This window comes from Phasianus colchicus, chromosome 1 (genome assembly GCF_987193195.1).
Source record: "Phasianus colchicus chromosome 1, bPhaCol1.hap1.1, whole genome shotgun sequence".
NCBI classification, from domain to species: domain Eukaryota; kingdom Metazoa; phylum Chordata; class Aves; order Galliformes; family Phasianidae; genus Phasianus; species Phasianus colchicus.
The window spans coordinates 73,041,484-73,060,200 of NC_143436.1; the positions used below are offsets into that span (position 1 = coordinate 73,041,484).

General features: G+C 39.1%; 1 protein-coding gene across 2 annotated transcripts in view; it reads right to left on the reverse strand.

The window, feature by feature from the left end:
- The window catches only part of DUSP16 (dual specificity phosphatase 16), a 66,192-nt gene that overhangs the window by 13,669 nt on the left and 33,806 nt on the right, over window positions 1-18,717 (reverse strand). For both annotated transcript variants that reach the window (XM_031603193.2, XM_031603194.2), the window contains 3 exons: window positions 15,871-16,469; window positions 14,629-14,767; window positions 187-350 (listed from right to left, as the gene is read on the reverse strand). In XM_031603193.2, coding sequence (XP_031459053.1) covers window positions 187-350; window positions 14,629-14,767; window positions 15,871-16,101 — 534 coding nt within the window. In that variant the 5' untranslated portion in view covers window positions 16,102-16,469. The remainder of the gene's footprint in view (window positions 1-186; window positions 351-14,628; window positions 14,768-15,870; window positions 16,470-18,717) is intronic.

Consider the following 18,717-nt stretch of genomic DNA (forward strand, 5'->3'; position numbering starts at 1 on the left):
GGATTTAACTCTATTCACCAGCTCTCTCTGGGCCCACCATCCAGCCAGTTCTTTACCCAGCAAGTTCTTTACTCCTATCACCTAGATCTACTTTAGATGTTCTATAGCTACAATGATGCAGTATGACAGAGGCACGGATAGACATAGAGATTATATACGCATCAGCACAGCATGCAGAATGCTCACCTTGTTGAGGACATCCCGCTGACACCCCAGGTAGAGATGAGGCAGAATCCTGGTTGGGCCAATGTTAGAGACTGGTAGACAGGGTTGAGAAATGCAAGTAGGGACAAGTGTGGATTTTCCTTCACAGAGACCAGGGAAACAGCTGGAGAATTCAGCAAATCCACCTGTGAGAGGCATAGTACGTATATTATTTACATGCATCAGTGCCCATACCAATTCTCAAAAAGCAGTACTTTTTGTATGAGATGGAGAGGCACAAAGGGCCAGCAGGACCTCTGAGCCAGAGGAACTTGTACAGCCGTATGCAGATCTCATCCATAGGTACCATGAGTGTGCATAACCATTCATTAGAATGCAAGGCCTAGCTTTGTATTCCAACACTGGTTGAAAAGTTTATTTATTTCTCTCTTCATTATCAGATTTTTTGACACTTCTTCCCTCTTGAAAAGGTATGTAGAATTGAGACTTTTAAAGGAAAACAAAACCCCACAATACCTGCAACACAAGAAGCACGCACACTTTCGCCTTTCTGCCCCAGCAAACTGTTTTCTGAAGAGCTTTTTCTCTTGTATTATGTCTATAATTAGACTACACTTAGGAGATATTGTGTTTACTCAATCGGTAAAAGCACCAACATGTGGTAATTAACATCTGCTGTTAGAATGCTGCATAATTACTTTCTATGCTCATTAAAAATTAATATATCCAACACACTGCAAGGAACTTCATGCTTCAAAACTGAACCAAGCCAAGGCTTCTCCATCTCACAAATGGGAGTTGAAGCAGGAGGAGACTACAGAGGAAGATGGACTTCCCTGGTAAATCAAAAGTCTCTGCACTCCCCTGACTGCTAGGTGGTTCTTCATTTGCACTAGTTAAGGTATTAGGCCCTATCCATACAACTACTCCACGACATTTTCATTATCATTTCTCACCGCTCAGGAAAACTACAGTATGGAATGACTGATAACACATTTAAATGTGTTCATTGTGTGATAACACATTTAAATGGCCATCACAGAAGCTTTCAGTTGGCAGAATGACACCATTGATGTGAAACATGTTCAACCTAGAGAAGAGGAGACTAAGGGGAGACCTCACAGCAGCCTGCAGCTTCCTTATGAGAGGAGTGGATCTCTTCTCTGGGATCCTCCTAGAAGCTATACTAAGGCATGTAGAAGAGAGAGAGGTGTTAAGAGATAACCAGCGTGGCTTCAACAAGGGCATATCCTGCCTGACCAACCTTGTTGCTTTCTATGATAGCATAACTTGTCAGTGGACAAGGGATAAGCCACTTCAGTAAGGCTTTCAACACAGTCCCAGTAAAATCATTCTCTCCAAACTGGCTGGGTGGACTGTTCAGTGAATGAGGAACTGGTTTCCAAATTTTACCTAGAGAGTGGTGTCAATATCTCAGTGTCCAAGTGGAGATGAGTGACAAGTATTATCCCTCAGAGGTCAGTACTGGGACCAGTGCTCTTTAACATCTTCATCAATGACACCAACAGTGGGATTGAGTGTACCCTCAGCAAGTTTGCAGATGATTCTAAGCTGTGTGGTGCAGTTGACACACCCAAGGAACGAGATGGCATTCAGAGACTGCTCGAGCAGTGGATCCTGGAGAACCTCATGAGGTTCAACAAAGCCAAGGTACAAAGTCTTTACCTTAATCACAGCAATCCCCAATATCAGTAATAGCTGGGGGATGTCGGGATGGAGCACAGTCCTGCTGAAAAGGATTTGGGAGTTCTGATGGAATGAAAGCTGGATATGAACCAACTCTTGTAGCACAGAAAACCAACCATATCCCAGGCTGCATCAAAAGAAGTGTAGCCTGCAGGTTGATGGATGGAATCCTACTCCTCTACTCTGTGCTAACGAGACCTCACCTAGAGTACTGCATCCAGATTTGGAGTTGTCACTACAGGAGAGACGTGGACCTGTTAGAGTGCACCCAGAGGAGGGCCATAAAGATGATCCAAGGATGGAACACCTCTCCTGTGAGGACAGGCTGCAAGAGCTGGGGCTGTTCAGCCTGGAGAAGAGAAAGCTCCAGGGAGACCTGATAGTGGCCTTTTAGTATGTAAAGAGCGGCTACAAGAAAGAAGGGGAGAGACTCTTTAGCAGGGTCTGTGGTAATAGGACAAGGGAATACACTTTCAAACTAAAAGAGGGGAGATTTAGACTGGATATAAGGAAGTGTCTTAGAATAAAGGTGTGGAGGCACTGGAACAGGTTTCCCAGAGAAGCGGTGGAAGCCCCATTCCTTGGAGACATTAAAGGTCAGACTGGACAAGGCTCTGAGCACCTGATGCAGCTGTAGAAGTTCCTGTTCATTGCAGGGGAGTTGGACTAGACAATCCTGAAAGGTCTCTTCCAAATCAAAACATTCTATGACAATGACGGGTCCTAATGGAATGGCTGTGTCAGGGGAGGGCCTGGTTTAGGATTAGGAAAAGGTTCTTCTCCAGAAGGTGGTCAGGCCCTGGAACAGGCTCCCTAGAGCAGTGGTCACTGACCCAAGCTGAGGGAGTTCAAGAAGCATTTGGACAGTGCTCTCAGGCATAGGGTTTGAATTTTGGGTGGTCACGCATGGAGCCAGGAGTTGGAGTCAGTGATCCTTGTTGGTCCCTTCCAGCTCGGCATGTGCTACGGTTCTATGATTCTAAAAAGTAAGGCTGAGCCTGCTGCAGACACAAATATATAACACACAGCTCAACTTCTGTTTCTTTTTCTAGCTTTGCCAAGCCCCTGTTTCCTTCCCATGGCAAAAACTATATTATATATCTGTGCTACCAACTGGGCTTCAACCAGCTCTACTCACAGCTGGAGAACAAAACTAGAATGAGACTTGCAGCAACCAACCCAAGCTTTGACTAAACATTCTCTCTCAAAAATGTGGCTGGCTTTTTACAAACCAGCTGAACCTAAAGCGCAGTTCATTCTCATACATAATTTAGTCTAAAGAACTGCAGGCAGCTGTCCAGCTCAGCAGTTACAGGCTTTTTTTGACAGTTTTTACCTGTAATAGCCAATCGGTAAGGATGAGGCACAAATGAAAGTCAAAGTTCCTAGCTACTTTCTCTGATTAAAAGCATAGAGACAAGTGGAAGGTAGTGTAATTAAGTGTAGAACAAGACACATTTTTATCATCGAGGAAGTGAAGTATTAATGTGCTAAATCCAGCAAATGCTATGTTCTGTATTATTAGAGTTAAAAGACATGAATTAGAATTATTCAGCAATAAGATAATGCACTGTTCTGTCAAGGCTTGCATTACCATTGCCTGAATTTTTTCTATTCTTTGGATTTTAAATTCTGTCTTTAGTAAATGTAGGAAAAAAACAAGGTAATAGGCATGTGTGTTAACAGCCCGTTTTATCTGTTAAACAAAGAAACCAGCAAGCAGTTTTCAGAACAAAAGCTTTTTGAGCAACAATTCCAGTCTCCTGACTGAAAAAAATCACTTGTCTACATCGTTAGATAAGCGGTTTTAGACAACTGGGACAATGCTCATCTTTGGGATCATCCTAAGACAAAATAGCTGTACAAAGTTTTCTTTTTATCTTTTTAAAATCTGTCTGCATGTCATTATCATATAGATTCCTTTTTACTGTACAATCTGTTAGGAAGAAGAGAAAACAGTACATTTACTGTATAATTATTGAACCTATGATCGTTTTACAAATTCTGATTTAACTACTGCACGCTTTAAGTCATTTAAAACCTATTCAAGTCAACCACTGTGAACAGCTTTGGTAAAGCAGCAGGCATTTTGGAATTTGCATGATCTACCTGGGTCACATGAAGGAAGATAGGAAAAACTGCTAAAAACAGTAATAGAAGTATTCACTTATTTTAAAAAACAAACAGAAGGTTTCACAGAACTGAAAAGACTTAGGAGAGACCAGCATTTTTTTTCAATTAGAGTTTTTTTCAATTAGACCAACTGTTGCCAAGGCAGTAACAGAGGAGATTTAAGAAGGAATAGGGACAAAATAAGTACAGAAATTCTTCTTTTCTTCTTCCTCAATATGTTCCTTAGATGAACCTCGTGTGTGGAGCAAACACCTCTGTGCATAGGCAGCCACCAGCATACCACAAGGCTGCACCTCAGGCAAGGTGTTCTGCAAAGCTGTTAGACAATGTGTTGAAGAACATGGTTTAGTGACAACTATTGGTGATAGGTGGATAGTTGGACTGGATGACCTTGTAGGTCTTTTCCAACCTTGGTGATTCTGTGATTCTAAAGTCCCAGGGATGACCAACGCTGCTTTTTAGGAGCTGAACTGTGAGTGTTTTTTCATGTCACACTCTACAGAGCAAAGAAAATGACAGACTGGGATCTAGTTAGATAAAAGAAAGCTCAAAAGCACAGGTCCAAGTACAGCAATCTGGAGTTTCAAAGGCCAGTAAGTGAATGCAACAGCTGTACCATCTTCCATTCCTGGCTGTAATCCATGAACAGTGTACTTCTGTGATCTGATGTTACAAACACTAGCGTGTTAAAAAATATACATGTATATCCTTTCTCCTCCCTATCATTTTTAATGTTGTGTGTTTATTTCTTGCTGAAGTTGATTCTGCCAGGTTAATGACTTAAATGGGCTTACAGAGAAGTTTCACAATCCAGTGCAAGGTGGGCAGGAGAAACTCCCAGTTGGGAAATGGATTAGGCAACGTGAGATAAGATTGGACTTTGGCATGGGCTGGGTACACTGGATGATACCAACCCAAGGCACTGCCTACCACAAATCATCACCACAAACTGAAGCAAATATGCTAGAGACACTGTAAAAGTTTGGCTCTGACATTTTTAATTCTTGTTAGTAGGCCTCCTCCTTATTTTACAACCTTTCTGTTCAGGAGCACAGGCACTACTTGTTTAACTTAGGAAAGTTGTTGGCTGCTTTCTGGAGCTTTTCCAAAATGAATTTACTCTTGTTGCTTATAAAGAAGCTGCACAAGTAAGAGATTTTACATTTGTACTTTCTTGGTAAAGACAGCAGGGGCAAAGTTGTGATTTTTGCTTGTGTATGGGAACTGTTGAGTCATGCCCTGATTGAGCACCCAGGGAAAGGACCAGCTCAGCCCAGGGAGAACAGGTGAAGGCAATTCACCTGTGTGACTGGAAGGGGTCTTAGACCTCATTAGACCCCATTTAAGGGCTGACTGCCCCTAGAAGGATCTCTGGTTGGAGATCCCTTCCTTGTGGAGTTTTCCCTGTGAGCCTAGCTCTTCGGAGATGGGTGAGCATTCTTTCCCTGTTTGTCCCTTTTGACATTTCACTCTTGTATCACCTTTCCACTGCACTAATCTTTCCAACTGTAACAACTTGTTTTAAGAATTTTCCCAAATATCTACAGGTTAGTTTCACTTCTGCGTGGATACTGCAAAAAAAAAAAAAAAAAAAAGTTGGGCAATACAGCGATATGTTAAAAACAGAGACTGCAAGCTCAAAGTAATTCAAGGTTAGATGCACCAATACTTCAACAGGGACATTGATCCCTAAAAAGCCATCCTTCTTTCTACACACACTTTCCCAGTAACATACTACTCCAGTACCTTTACAACATCAACTACAACCACAACATTTTCATAGCAGATACCTGTGACACTGTTACCTGACTATCCTTACTCATGCTCCTAAGTGACCCCTCATTTCCTCCACATATGAAAATTAGTTCCCAATCTAAGCAAGTTCTCTAGTGCAGTGACTTCAGAAAGCAAGCAATCAGTGACTTGTTTTAAACATTAATTCATCTTCCCTGTCATTTTCTGTATTCGTTTCAACAAAAGTTAGTAGATTTTTAATGACTTTGATTTATGGCACTCACAACACAAAAGCCACATTCTAGATCCTTGCGTGCTGAAAAATTGCTTTAGAAATTAAAAAAGAAATTAAAATCCCACAAACAAAATCTGTATCATCAGAACGCGCTCTTGTACGCATCCTAATTAACTACTGATTGCTTCCACTGTAACATATCAGGGTTCTGGAATAACAGCATTTACTGAGTTTTTATGTCATAGTGAGACTAACTTACATTTTAAAGAGCTGCTGACATCTCCATTTGCTTGCATCAACTTACAAAATATATATACAGCATGTGTATGCATGTACATATATACATATATTAGACATACACAAATACACAAACAATACAAATCTATATCTATTTATATTTAGGTTGCTCTGCAAGTGATGCCTCCTATTTATTTCCATGGCAACTACAACAGCTATAAAGAGCACAACAACTATCACAACTATAACAGCTATCTGATAGAGCAGATTCTCAGTTACAAAACACTATTTATTGACACAGTCACCACCAATAATTATGCATTTTCACCAGTGATTAACAACAGCCTGCATGCTATGCTTGTAAAAATCTGCACCAGCAGTTGCCACTGCTGAAATGCACCACACACTGCCTCACTGTGCTCACATGCATGGTTTGGTCTCCGTAAACATTCAGCAAGCATTGATGCATGTCTGTGGGTGCCATTTTTTCACCTGGAGGAATTCAGTGACACACTTTTGTTTCATACTTACTTCCACGTCAGGCGCTATTTTGTCAGACTGCCCCTCTGTTGCCATCTGTCACACAGTAATAAAATGTAGAAGAATACTGACAGGAAGGTTCAACCTCTACTGCCGTACCACCAGCATCTGCCTCTGACACCGTGGGACCAACATAATAAAATAGGAGGCATTTCTTTCAGATCAGCTCTCATATAGTTATGTTTTCTTTTTTTAAAGGCACCTATATACATGCAGAAAAAATCTTATTTCATGCTTCATTAAAAAAAAAAATTAGGAACCCCGATAACCCTAAAAGCAGAAGACAACACAGAGTCTACATGAGGGAGCCTGTTCTGAGAGAAGTACCTTAACCATGCTGACAACCTTTATGCTTCTGCTATAAATGAAGCACACAGTTCCAAAAAAAAAAAAAATTAAGCATTTGGAAAATGAATTTATTGTAAAGATAGTAGCAATCCAATCCAATCTTGTCTTAAAAGAAAGACAAGATTGATTTAGCTTCAGATTTCATAAGTTGAGGATGATTTTTGTGTCAAGGTAAATTTCATCCTCAAGCCTCCTTAACTATCTGGTTTGGAATAGGGCTATTGGCAGCTGTTTGTTTAGTAAGAGAAGTAGTCCCTTTTTTTCCCAGAGCTATTTTCTGATCAACACTTTCTCACTACCACTACTGCAGCCTCTGCAAATGGTAAATCAATCACAAGAGCATGCTGAAAGTGTGGGGGATAAGAGAAAAAAACACCACAAGCAGCTACAAGTCATTAACGCAGCTACTGGGTTTGACCAAGTTTCACTGAAATCTTTGGTAAATGTAACTCAGCCCTGGCCCTAATCTCCTGAACAAGACCTAGTAAATCTCATTCACTTTGCAGTACCTCAACCAGAACAGTATCCCCTCCCTGCTTACAGAAGCTGGCAGGCTGTTCTCTCTGATTTTAACAATCAGCACAATTGCTAAGCATATAAAAGGACTGGAAATAGATGACCAACAAATAACTCTGAAATAGTCTGTCCTAAATAGCTTTTGAAATCACAAGGCTTTTTGCATTCTTGATGGTGAAGATGAGCTGAAACAATTTTACATTCTAATTCAACCATTTCTTGTTTATTTGTGAAGGAGGGGGAAATGGAGCAGCATGATATTATTCGTATATCTAGAAATTGGGCTTGCTTAAAAAAAAAAAATCCTCTGAACAAAACTTCTGAAGTTTTTCATTCTCCTACTTCAGCAAACTCACCCACTATCAGTGAATTAAATGGAAGATTTTTCCATTATCACTAATGCAACAGTTCCATTATATCTAGAAAACCTTGATGACCAAGCAAGATTAGCAGCACAGAGCATCTCCTTCATTTTTAAATAGGCAGTTGCTTTTGTCATGACTGCAAATGTGTAAGTCCTCATATTCTCCAGCTGGTAGCAAATAGTGAGTAGAACTCTTAAATCTGTCTAGCTTGTGCAAAACTCAAACTCAAACTAATGAAGACTGACTAATGACCAGACAGACAAGCACAGTTCCACTTTCCACTGATTCAACAGGTTTTCCAATCAAGCAACTGGGGAGACTGCAGAGCTGTTCTGTGGTGGATCCTCATCTGGCCATCACAGTTGGAGCTCCAAGACTCCTTTTGCGTCACTGGCACTCACATGGTGCTGCTGCTTTGTCCTGGTGGAAATCCAGTGCAGCATGACCTGAAGTTACTTTTCAGGGGAAGACATTAATTTGAGGCTGTCCACTGCAGCCTTGCTCATTTCCATAGGGCTTACAAGAACTTTCATTATTTTTCCCATTCAATTACTCTTTTTGTCAAGCCTTATTGAAGCTGACCAACGAGCTTAAAACATCTTTTGTTGGTGACAGCAGACAGACAGACAACATGGCAGCGCCTGTGCACTTGGTATGAGTAAAACTTTGTGCCAAGAAGAGTCTACAAAAATGTTCTAACAACATGCCAATAGGTCCAGATGTCCCTGTGGCACAGACAAATCTCATCTCTTGCTCCTGATGTAGAGATAAAAAATACACTTCTATTTTTACAGGTCACAGAGTCTGCAGGAAAAACCTAAGGACCATGCACACTGGTAACAGAGAAAGTGTAGACATTACTTTTAAATGCCATCCAAATTAAGCAATTCTTTTTTCATTCCCTTTTGGGTTCTGACAGTTCAAAATACACCAAAGAAAGACACTGGATTTCTTCAGTGAACTCTTAAAAGCAGACTAGAAGCCACCTCCCTCCTGTTCCCACAAGATCTGTCTGCCAGTTCATCAGTGTTAACATTGTCAAACTGTTATTTTGAAGTAGTAAAGTAGCAGGGAATGGAAAAGGTCTAAAACCCAAGTGATGAGTCAAAAACCAAAGATAACATGCATGAACTAGGAGAGAGTTACAAAAAAGAGATTTTAAAGCCGCCTTATTTGGCAGAAGTTTCCACTGCCTTCTTTTAATCCAGAATCTACTTTTTCATTACAGGCAGTAATTATAAATTTTATACAGTGATATACTAATAAATAAATTAGTAATACCACAAAATTTGCAACTACCTCTACAACATAATATTTAGATCAATTTTAAGTAAGCCTTTCCAAATTTCTGCATACAAACGTATGCAATGAAGTACATCCATGTTCAGCTGCCTTCTCCCCGACTCCTACCCCCATAGCAATTTGGAAGTTGATTCTGTTCATACTGATCAGTGCCAGGAACATAACATATATAAAGTTACTGAAAATGATGCAGAAATCAAATGTAAACAGAACAGTAGCAAAAATAGAAAATATACTCATGTGTAAGAGCCTGTGATCTGATTAACATCATAACACATTCACAGTCACATTCCCACTGCACATTAAAATATTTACCTAAAAGCCGCACTACAGATTTTTCCCCTGCCATAATGAGTAGAAGATGTAAGCTCTCTGACTCAGAGTTTTAGGAATCTCCAATGTTTCCATGCTGTTTAGACGAGCTGCAGAGCTCTGCAGACCATCGCAATTCCTGCATTCCAGCTCAGCTGGCAGGGCTGCTTGCCATTTTCCATTACACAAGCTGGGGCTGCAGAGCCCAACCAGCAGCACAGCAATCCCAATGGACAGTACTCCGCCTCCATGTTTCCCTTCCAGTTCCCTCTCATCAGTTGCCTGCACTTTGTTCAGCAGACTCAAGTTTCACCTTCAGAAAACTTATTATTATTATGGCAGTGTTTAGAAAGCGGCTCTGTTGTGCTAAGTATTTTACAAGCACAGTAGTGAAGGAAGTTCTTTGCCTCAAGGGTTTCTGCCTTTGGTAAGAGAAGGTTAATAGGCAGGTTAAGCAAACAAGGCTAGGGGTACAAGAATGGAGTCAGCTCCATCTTCCCACCCAGGTGGCATTTAGCAGGAGGAGAGTCACACTAATAACAAAGCATGGGGAACAGCCTGGACACTCACAGTTGACCCTTCTGCATTTAAAAAAAATAATAAATCCCAGTCATGATTGCAGTCAATTAAGTTTCACAAACATCCAGAGATATCCCAAACAAAAGCCAAGTTAACAAGTTATTCTTGGATTTGAGAAATGTTATGAGAGCTTCATGCTAGTCAAACTTTGCTCTCTCGTAAGATAGCAAAAAATACACATATGAAAGTAATAGACCCTACTCCCATTTTTCAAGTGCTTAAAACAATCATGGCACTAAGTGAACACTCAAAGCTTCATTTTAAGTACACAAGGGTTGGGAGAATATTAGCAGAGGAGAAGCTGTAGCCAAGGGTACTAATTTTTCTATATTCATAGAGGAAATACTGCATCAGCTCTGCAAGACTTCTGCCTTTTTCATTAGACTTGCTTCTAATGGCATCAACAGAGTACAAGGAAACCTGACATCCCTTCTTCCTTTGAAGGTCAGCGGGATATTTAACTGCTTGTGCTCCCTATTATTATTCCAATGTGCAGATAACTTGAATATGTTAATGACCACCATTTGGGGATGTGCTCTTCTCTCCGAGGAATGCTCCAAAGACTCGCTCACAACTTGAGCCACAACCAAAGATTATTATAAACTCCAATTCCAAATGTTAATAAATGCTAGGGTGTTAGAAATATACCAGTCAAAGAAACTGCAACTAACTCACATCATCTTTTAGTTCACACAAGGTACCCTCCTACCTGGCACTTGGGTTTGCAGAAGTAGGGAGAAAAGCTCAGCTTTTCAACCCTGCTTGCTTCAAGAGATGGAAATGACTAACCCTACCTATAAAAGAATATCCTTAAGATTTTCTCCTCCTCTGCCACAACACATAGTTCTTCCAGTGAGAAAGCAGGGAGAGAGAGCACTGTGCTTTCTTTTCCATTTAGCTTTGCTTTAGGTAAGTAGAGAAAATACTATGGTAAACATACCCTGGAGATATTGACATTACTGCATTAGGACTCCTTCACATCAACTTATGATTTCAAATATTTTTAAGAAAAATGCCAGCATAAACAGAACTGTAAAAGAGCTCTTTCACTTATTTCCTTCTCTGCATCCTCCGTGCTAGTCTACCACTTTGTACACACGCTGTTAGAGAGGGGCAAATCATAGGGAAACAGTAATTTGGGGTTTCAACTAAAACACCGCTTGCAACAGTCCCTGGCTGATCTCTCGCTATTTTGTTTTCAGGACCTTTGTCCAGTCTCACTGAACTCATTCTATTTGCTTTTTCTTTTCATACTCATGCATTTATAACTTCATTGACCACTGTATGTCATCAGCATTCATTGCTGAATGCAAAATTAATAATTAATGCCTTTCTGCTTATCACAGCAGCTTTGTGCTCTGTAAAAGCTTATCAGAGAAGTCTTGTGAAAGCAAAATCCATTAAATCATTTAATTGCTCACAGTTTTCAAAAGCAGAACTGTAGCAGAGATTAGTAGACAATTCACCTCTTGAATTTCTATTGCCGGTCAGTGCAACTCTTTTATGGGGTGATGGCACCCACATCCAACAGAGGTTTCAGAATGGTGGTGTACACCTCCCTGACTCCGTGATCTGTGAGTCACATATGGCCTTCACACTGCTCACCTAGAAAACCTGCTATTCTTTGCTATTGATTTTTTCAACTACAAAAATAACCTGTGTAGTAAGCAGTAAAGTCCGCAGAAGTCCATGGACTCCTTTTCAAGACAACTCCCATCTGACGTGGATGTGAGACCAGTTGTCCTTTCCCAGCAGTCTTAGATTCATCCACTGAAGCATGGAAGCTTCATCTCTGATCACAAATTAAGCTTTCTACAAACAGTATTTAGGTATACGCAATCCTGATTACAACTGCAGATCAGGTCTATACTATTTAATAAGGCATGAATCCAGTGAAATACAATCAAATACATACTTATATCACAGGTAGATCTAGAAGCTCACAAAAGGCTTCTAAGTCTATTTAACTCCCCTTTTCACAGATGCTTTATAATCTGGTGCCTTATTTATATAAATTTTCTGTATGGGCTGTTCTCAGTGCTACTGAATACTGGGGTACAGCAAGTCTAAGTGGCAAATCAGTGACTGACAAAAAAATGAAAATATGTTTTTCATAGTTTGCTGGCAAAATATGGTGTCCTTGCAGCAGTAAATTCTTACATAGTTCAGTGAAACTCTTTCAGTGCTACTAAATTACCTGTAATGGTTATCTAGTTCCTCTTAAACATTTACCATTGCTCCACATCCACCCGAGTACATTAAGTTTTAATTCAGAGCCAGCAGAGTGTTTTTGTATTAGGCTATCATAATATTTAATCTTAGGTTGGAAATATAGAAAGTAAGAATTTCTGCTTTGTTGTTATTTTGTTTTTTTGTTTGTTTGTTTTTTTGGGGGTGGAGGAAGGGAAAGCAAGAAAGTCAGAAATCCCATTTAGAGTACATTTTCTACACACACACACACACACACCCTTAAATTTCTCCACTTCATTCTCACCACAGGCAATGTTTGAAAGGTATCTGTCATTAAGATATTTGTACTTGCACAAGTAGGAACAAACAAGGATAAGAGAAGGGAAGAGCAAATATATTTAGGAAAGCAGAATGTGAATGTTTCCCGCAAGACTTTTGCAGTTTCCCACCTTAATAATGCTAATTCATCAAAAGAGAATCAGTAATCCCTCTCAGCTGTTTCTGCAGAGCAAGCAGAAACATCGCAAAAATACTGTAACTAGGAACAGGACTTCATAAAACTAAATCCAGTTCTTAAATATTGTTAAGATTGTCACATCTCCATCTTCAGGACTTATTTAATCCAGCAGAGTAGATGCAGTGATAGGAATAGGTTAAGCCTCCAGCATCCACATCTCAATATTTTGTGCACGGTTAAAAATTAAGAATCAAAACAAATATTGAAATTCCTGAGAACGTTCCTCACCAGATTATAAATATTTTTATGAGGTTAGATCAAAAGCTTAAACTAATTGGTAGGGGTTCCCCTGAGACCTTTACATCAGTTACTTCGATGAAAAACTACCTTCAGGGTTGAACATACCTTTATGCAAAACCTAAGTAAATAATAATAAAAAAAATAACTTACTGCATGCCCAGTAATGGGAGGAGGAGGCAGGAAGAACAGATGGAGGAATTTCAAAAATGTATTAATTGCTGCTTATTCAACAACAAAAAATATTTTCCTACTACATAATATTTATTTATGGTCACTGTTTTAAATAAACCTAATCAAGTGGCTTAGGGAAAACTGAAGTACAAACGTTTTTTTCTTTTTACACAGTGCATTGACCCCTATTCTCATTATAAGCAATAAATGTTTATGAGCATTGGTCATCAGGTCACTGAAACTACACATTTTATTTAGTTTTCTATCCACAGACTAAGAAACTCCAAGGACCACTGTACAACCTAGAATCTAGCACTTCCTCCTTCACCTCATACTCCAAAAAGTCTTTTGTTTAAGTACCTAGTTTTTTAATTGATATTTTTTTAAAAAATGATACTGAAAGCTACTTTATTACCCAAAGACAAAAGCCAGAACAAAATCATTGTAAGAGAAGAAAAACTATTGTCACTTCATCCTGTTGTGTTAAGTTAGTTACTTTACTACAGATTCATCTTAACTGGTTTTATTTTCTGGAAAAAGCATTCAGCTGTAATAAATCAGTAGTGAAGACTTTATTTACATTTTTCTTTTTTTTTTTTCCTCTCCTCTATCATCAGCTCTTTAGAGCTTTAGCGATCCGCTGTTTCTGCATTTATAAACATCCCCTTCACTATCTATTTAATCAAAAAGGAAACTCAGATCTAATCTTTGTTAAGAGACATGTATTTGAAATGTTCAAATAAAAATAAGGAGGCCTTTAACATACTAGACCTCTTCCCTCCCTCTAACACCCAAACAAACCTTTACCAGCTGCACCTGGCTAAATTCACCTCTGCTAACTAATGAACACTATGGTCTCACAATGACTTTAAGTTGCATCTTCAGTTTGAACTGAATCAGATAATTACCATACATTAGATATAAAAAAAAAAAGTTCCTATTCATTATGAGATGCACAACTGGTGCTTGCCCAGACTGTGCACTAGGGAGCTGCAATACACTCCTTTTTCTGGTACCATCCCTTTCTACAGAAGCTACAGTGTGAGGATGGAGACACCCTGACCATCTTCTTCATGGAATCCAGCAGGGGATGACCAAACTAATGTTTCATGACACTAATCTACAGACGTAGAGGAGAAGAAGAAAGGGAAGTTTTAGGATGCTCTCCTCTGCATAATTCTTATTGATTAGAGCTGATTTTTTTTCCACCATGAAAATTAAGCTGTGGATAGTCCACGAAACTGTGTACTTAACAGCTATAACAATAGCTTTTTTTTTTTCACCCCCTCTCTTTTTCCCTCCTTATTCAAGAGCTTTTTTTCTCATGGTAATCATACCTGAAAGCAGATATACAGAGATGAAATTCTTCTCCAGTTTGCCCAGGAGCACAGTAAGAAAGCAGTCAGGTGAGAGAGAAGTCACATCTTTAGAGCTTTGGTCATATACTACCACTTCCTGCTTGCAATCAATTTCAATCTGAAAAATAAGTAATTGAGGGTAAGACAGGGAAGAGGAAGATGATTTTAAAAAGCACCACATTATCATCTGCATGAAGACAGGCTAAGGGTTCCTGTATGTTTGCTATGCAGCACTTTAGATACATAGGTTTCACACGTGGCTGTATGCACAACAATTTGTATTATTAACTATTTATTTTTTATTCCTGATCAAGTGTACTTCCTTTAAGAGTTTTTGTATTGATTATTTGCTCTAAGTTGAAGCATACGCTGCAAATTTCAACCATTAGATAACTATGTCATCTGTAAATGTTTTACCTTCAGCGTGGTTTATTTTTTTCAAACAATAACAAATGAGTTTTTTTAAAAGAAAATCCAATCTCATTTTCTACTTCATTATTTTTCATTTATAAATACAAGAGACCTTAAATTGCCTAAAGCCACACCCATTTCAGCCATCAATAAGAGTATATATGTATAAAACACACTAACTAAGAAAAAGGCTTCAACTTTTAATACGTGAAAGCAAGAACGTAGTACACAGATTGTTTCTCTCATCCAAAATATGTGAAACAAGTACCAATGGATTGAAGATATATTAAAAAAAAACCACTAGATAGTTATCATGTTTAAACAGCTTAGTTATTTTCTTCTTGCTCATAACTCTATTTAAAAATCCATCAAACTATTCACATTGAAAGCACTTTGAACAGGAAGCAAGAGCCAGGATTGACAGAGCTACAGTTTCTTTCTGAACTGTATGACCTCTTGCTAGCAATCCTCATCACCACAGGCCCCAAAGAATCCTTCAAGGTTTAGAATGTGAATGTTTACTGCATTCACTGCATACACTTCAGGGACTGCGATCTACACGATTTACAAGAACCCTCGTTAATTTTAAGATCCCTACACGTTAATCTGTCATTTAGACACTGCTACTAAGTATACCAAAGATAAACTTAGTGTTAACTGACAGTATGTCAAATCCAGTAAAGTCTTTGCAAAACTCAACCTCCCCCATATATATATATATTTTTTCCTCAAACTAAAATGCCTGAAATAAGTTGCTCTCTGGGCACATTTTTAAACAAATAGAAAGAATAACATGAAAATACCCCCTACCTTGTGTTTTGCTGAATGCTGAATGAGCTCTGTAATCAAAACTTTGTCCTGCTGCAGCCTCCGCTTCATAAGCTTCGAGCAGTTGATATTGATGGCATCCAAGATGTGGGACGTATTGTATTCCACAAAGGGGCGGCTGTCAATCAGCAGCAATTTTTCAGTACCACTCTCCAGCAAAGCCACCAACTTCTCGGCGACAATGAGTTGAGTGCTGATCATCTCATCGGCCATGACAACAATGAGGCCTCTTTCACCACCTCCCTCTCTAATTTGCTGCGATGATGTAATGGCTGTGTACTCAAAGGCTTAGCCACAGCATTGTACTAGAAGTGTATGAGGTCATGCTGGTAGTGACTGGCAAAAGAAAAGTTAAACCCATTTTCAGAAAGAGCTCTTCAGCTGAATGTCTCCTCCTGCTTCCAGTTGATGTGCCGTTACAAAGGGCTCATTCCACAGAGCAACCCTTCACATCTGATTCATCAGAAGATGACTGGAGTAGCCATTGCACAGTTCACACAAAAGATGCTTTCTGGCTGGCGCTGCATTACATCATTCTTTACCTTTGCTCCCAACCATCATCTTTACACTGGACTGAGAGCCTGCAAGAAGGGGAAGATAAAAAAAAAAAAAACACAAACCAGATGAGGCTATGAAGCGTGCAGAACAAAATGTTCACCATTGAGGCTAACTGCACAGCAGTCTGTACCACATAATAAATACACTCCTGAAAAGTTCCCCTCTGCTGAATATTCCAAACATCTGAGAGAGAGAATTTACAACTACAGTGTTTGAATCTATTCCAACAATCTTGCCTTCACAATTTTATTGTATTTCAGGAAACATACTCTGCCTTAATTGCAGACTTTTGTTGCCATTACCTCTCTCTCTTCACAAGACTTGTTAGAATGTAATTAAGAGACACTACCCTAAATCTGTTATTCCTTTCAAGAGCAGAATGAGTTAGATGCTTTTCAGCACTTCACCATTTAAGTAAGAAGTTGTAAAACCTTACAATACATTTTTAAAATGTAATGCCTTGGAAAGCATTTTGCAAACCAGCACTGCAAATGTAAGAGCTGAAACTGTACAAAGGAAAGGACAACAAGTTACATCCATGTTTTTCTTCTGAGAATATGGTTGAAGAGAAACCAGAAAAATAAGATGGTACATCAGGACACGTATATTTTATTTGAATTAATCACCAAACTTGAAACAAAGGCCTTTTAAATACACTGCTGCAAGGTATGGTACTGGGCACAGTCTCTGGCCCTTCTTGAGCCCATGGGATCATTACGTGAAGTGCATTTTTCACACATGCTAATAATAACTGAAGCAAACTACCATTTTGTGAAATTAGATCCTGACCACTTCAACCTAAATGGCATCAGCAGTACAGCAGTAAATAGACCACCTGAGACATTTCATCATCTAATAATAGTACTGACTTCGGTTGTACAATCTCCCAAGATGGAACACATCTCTGTAGGAATATACCTGAGGAACAGCCACCACAGTGGCTTACCTTCCAGTTCAGTGCTTTTTGTGCTGAAACTACAGAACCTATAGAAAGCAGAAGTCACCTGGCTTTCCTCCCAGTTCAGCAGCACTTGGATTCTCAGTGTAATTGTGCACATTTACACACGGCCATCTATATAAGGCTACAAACTGCAGCTCCAGAGCACAAGCCCCATATTCAGCTACTTGAGCTCCTGCAAAAGAAGACAGCCGAGTGTGCTGGCTTTTTCAGCTGAGGTAGTGGTGCTTACATGTTGGAAGCCTTTACACCAAAGCACTAGCCTGGTAAGAGTTCCTCACCTCATTAGTATGGCAGCTTGGTTTGGAATGAACAATCTGGGCTCAAGTCAGAGCTGGCTAAAGCCAAGAAACCACATTTCCCAAGTTTGTGCGTTTCACACCATAACATTCCCTGTCTGGGAAGTGATTTTAGGTCAGCAAAACTATGCAACACCTTTCACACAAGAAAGTAGACACTCCAGCAAGTCATATGTCAACAGTGGCCCACACTATCTTGCTTGAGACCCAAGCAGTTTCTCTACCTTTGCCTTCTGCTGGCTGGAACAAAGTAAAGTGACTCAATAAAGTTGAGTCACAAAGGTAAAAATCTGATTCACTGACACTCTTTCTTCAGGCAGTGACACGTTTGCAAACAGGAGCATATCAGGAAGAGACATTTTCCTGGATTCCTAATGTACACAGAAGTACATGTGAAGATTTTTTTAAACAAATTTTAAACATGCAGAATCTTCCATTCTCACTTTAACGGGCTCAAGTTAAAAATTTTTGCACTTTATTTGTAGAGTTGACTTATTGTTTCACTTCAAAATGATTTCATTCATTTTAATTTTTACTAAAAGTCCTGTTACGGCAAAAGACAATTGTGTTTAGCAATTAGAAATTTGAGATCAGCAGATATTTTATTTATCAGAGATAATATATAAACCTACATGTATGAATTTTCAAACAAATTAAGTTTATAGCAAGTAGAATACTTCACTTTCACAATAAATAAATAAATTTTAAACAGGAAAATGATAACAAACTTAATTGCACATTTCAACAAACACAGAGTTTTATGTACCTATATAAGAAAAGTATGAGGTTTCACATAAACAACCATGAGGTTGACAGAATGTGATAATCTAAATGCCCCGACTACTACTATTACAGTATCACTAATGATTTTAAGCTTATTCCAATAATTGGCAGCATATAGCAAGGAAATTTTTGTATGCTGCTTTCACCTACAAAATATATTGGAAAATTTACTGTCCCAAACCTTAATTAAGCTTATTAAAACCCCCTATCTTTACAACTTGATTGGAAAGT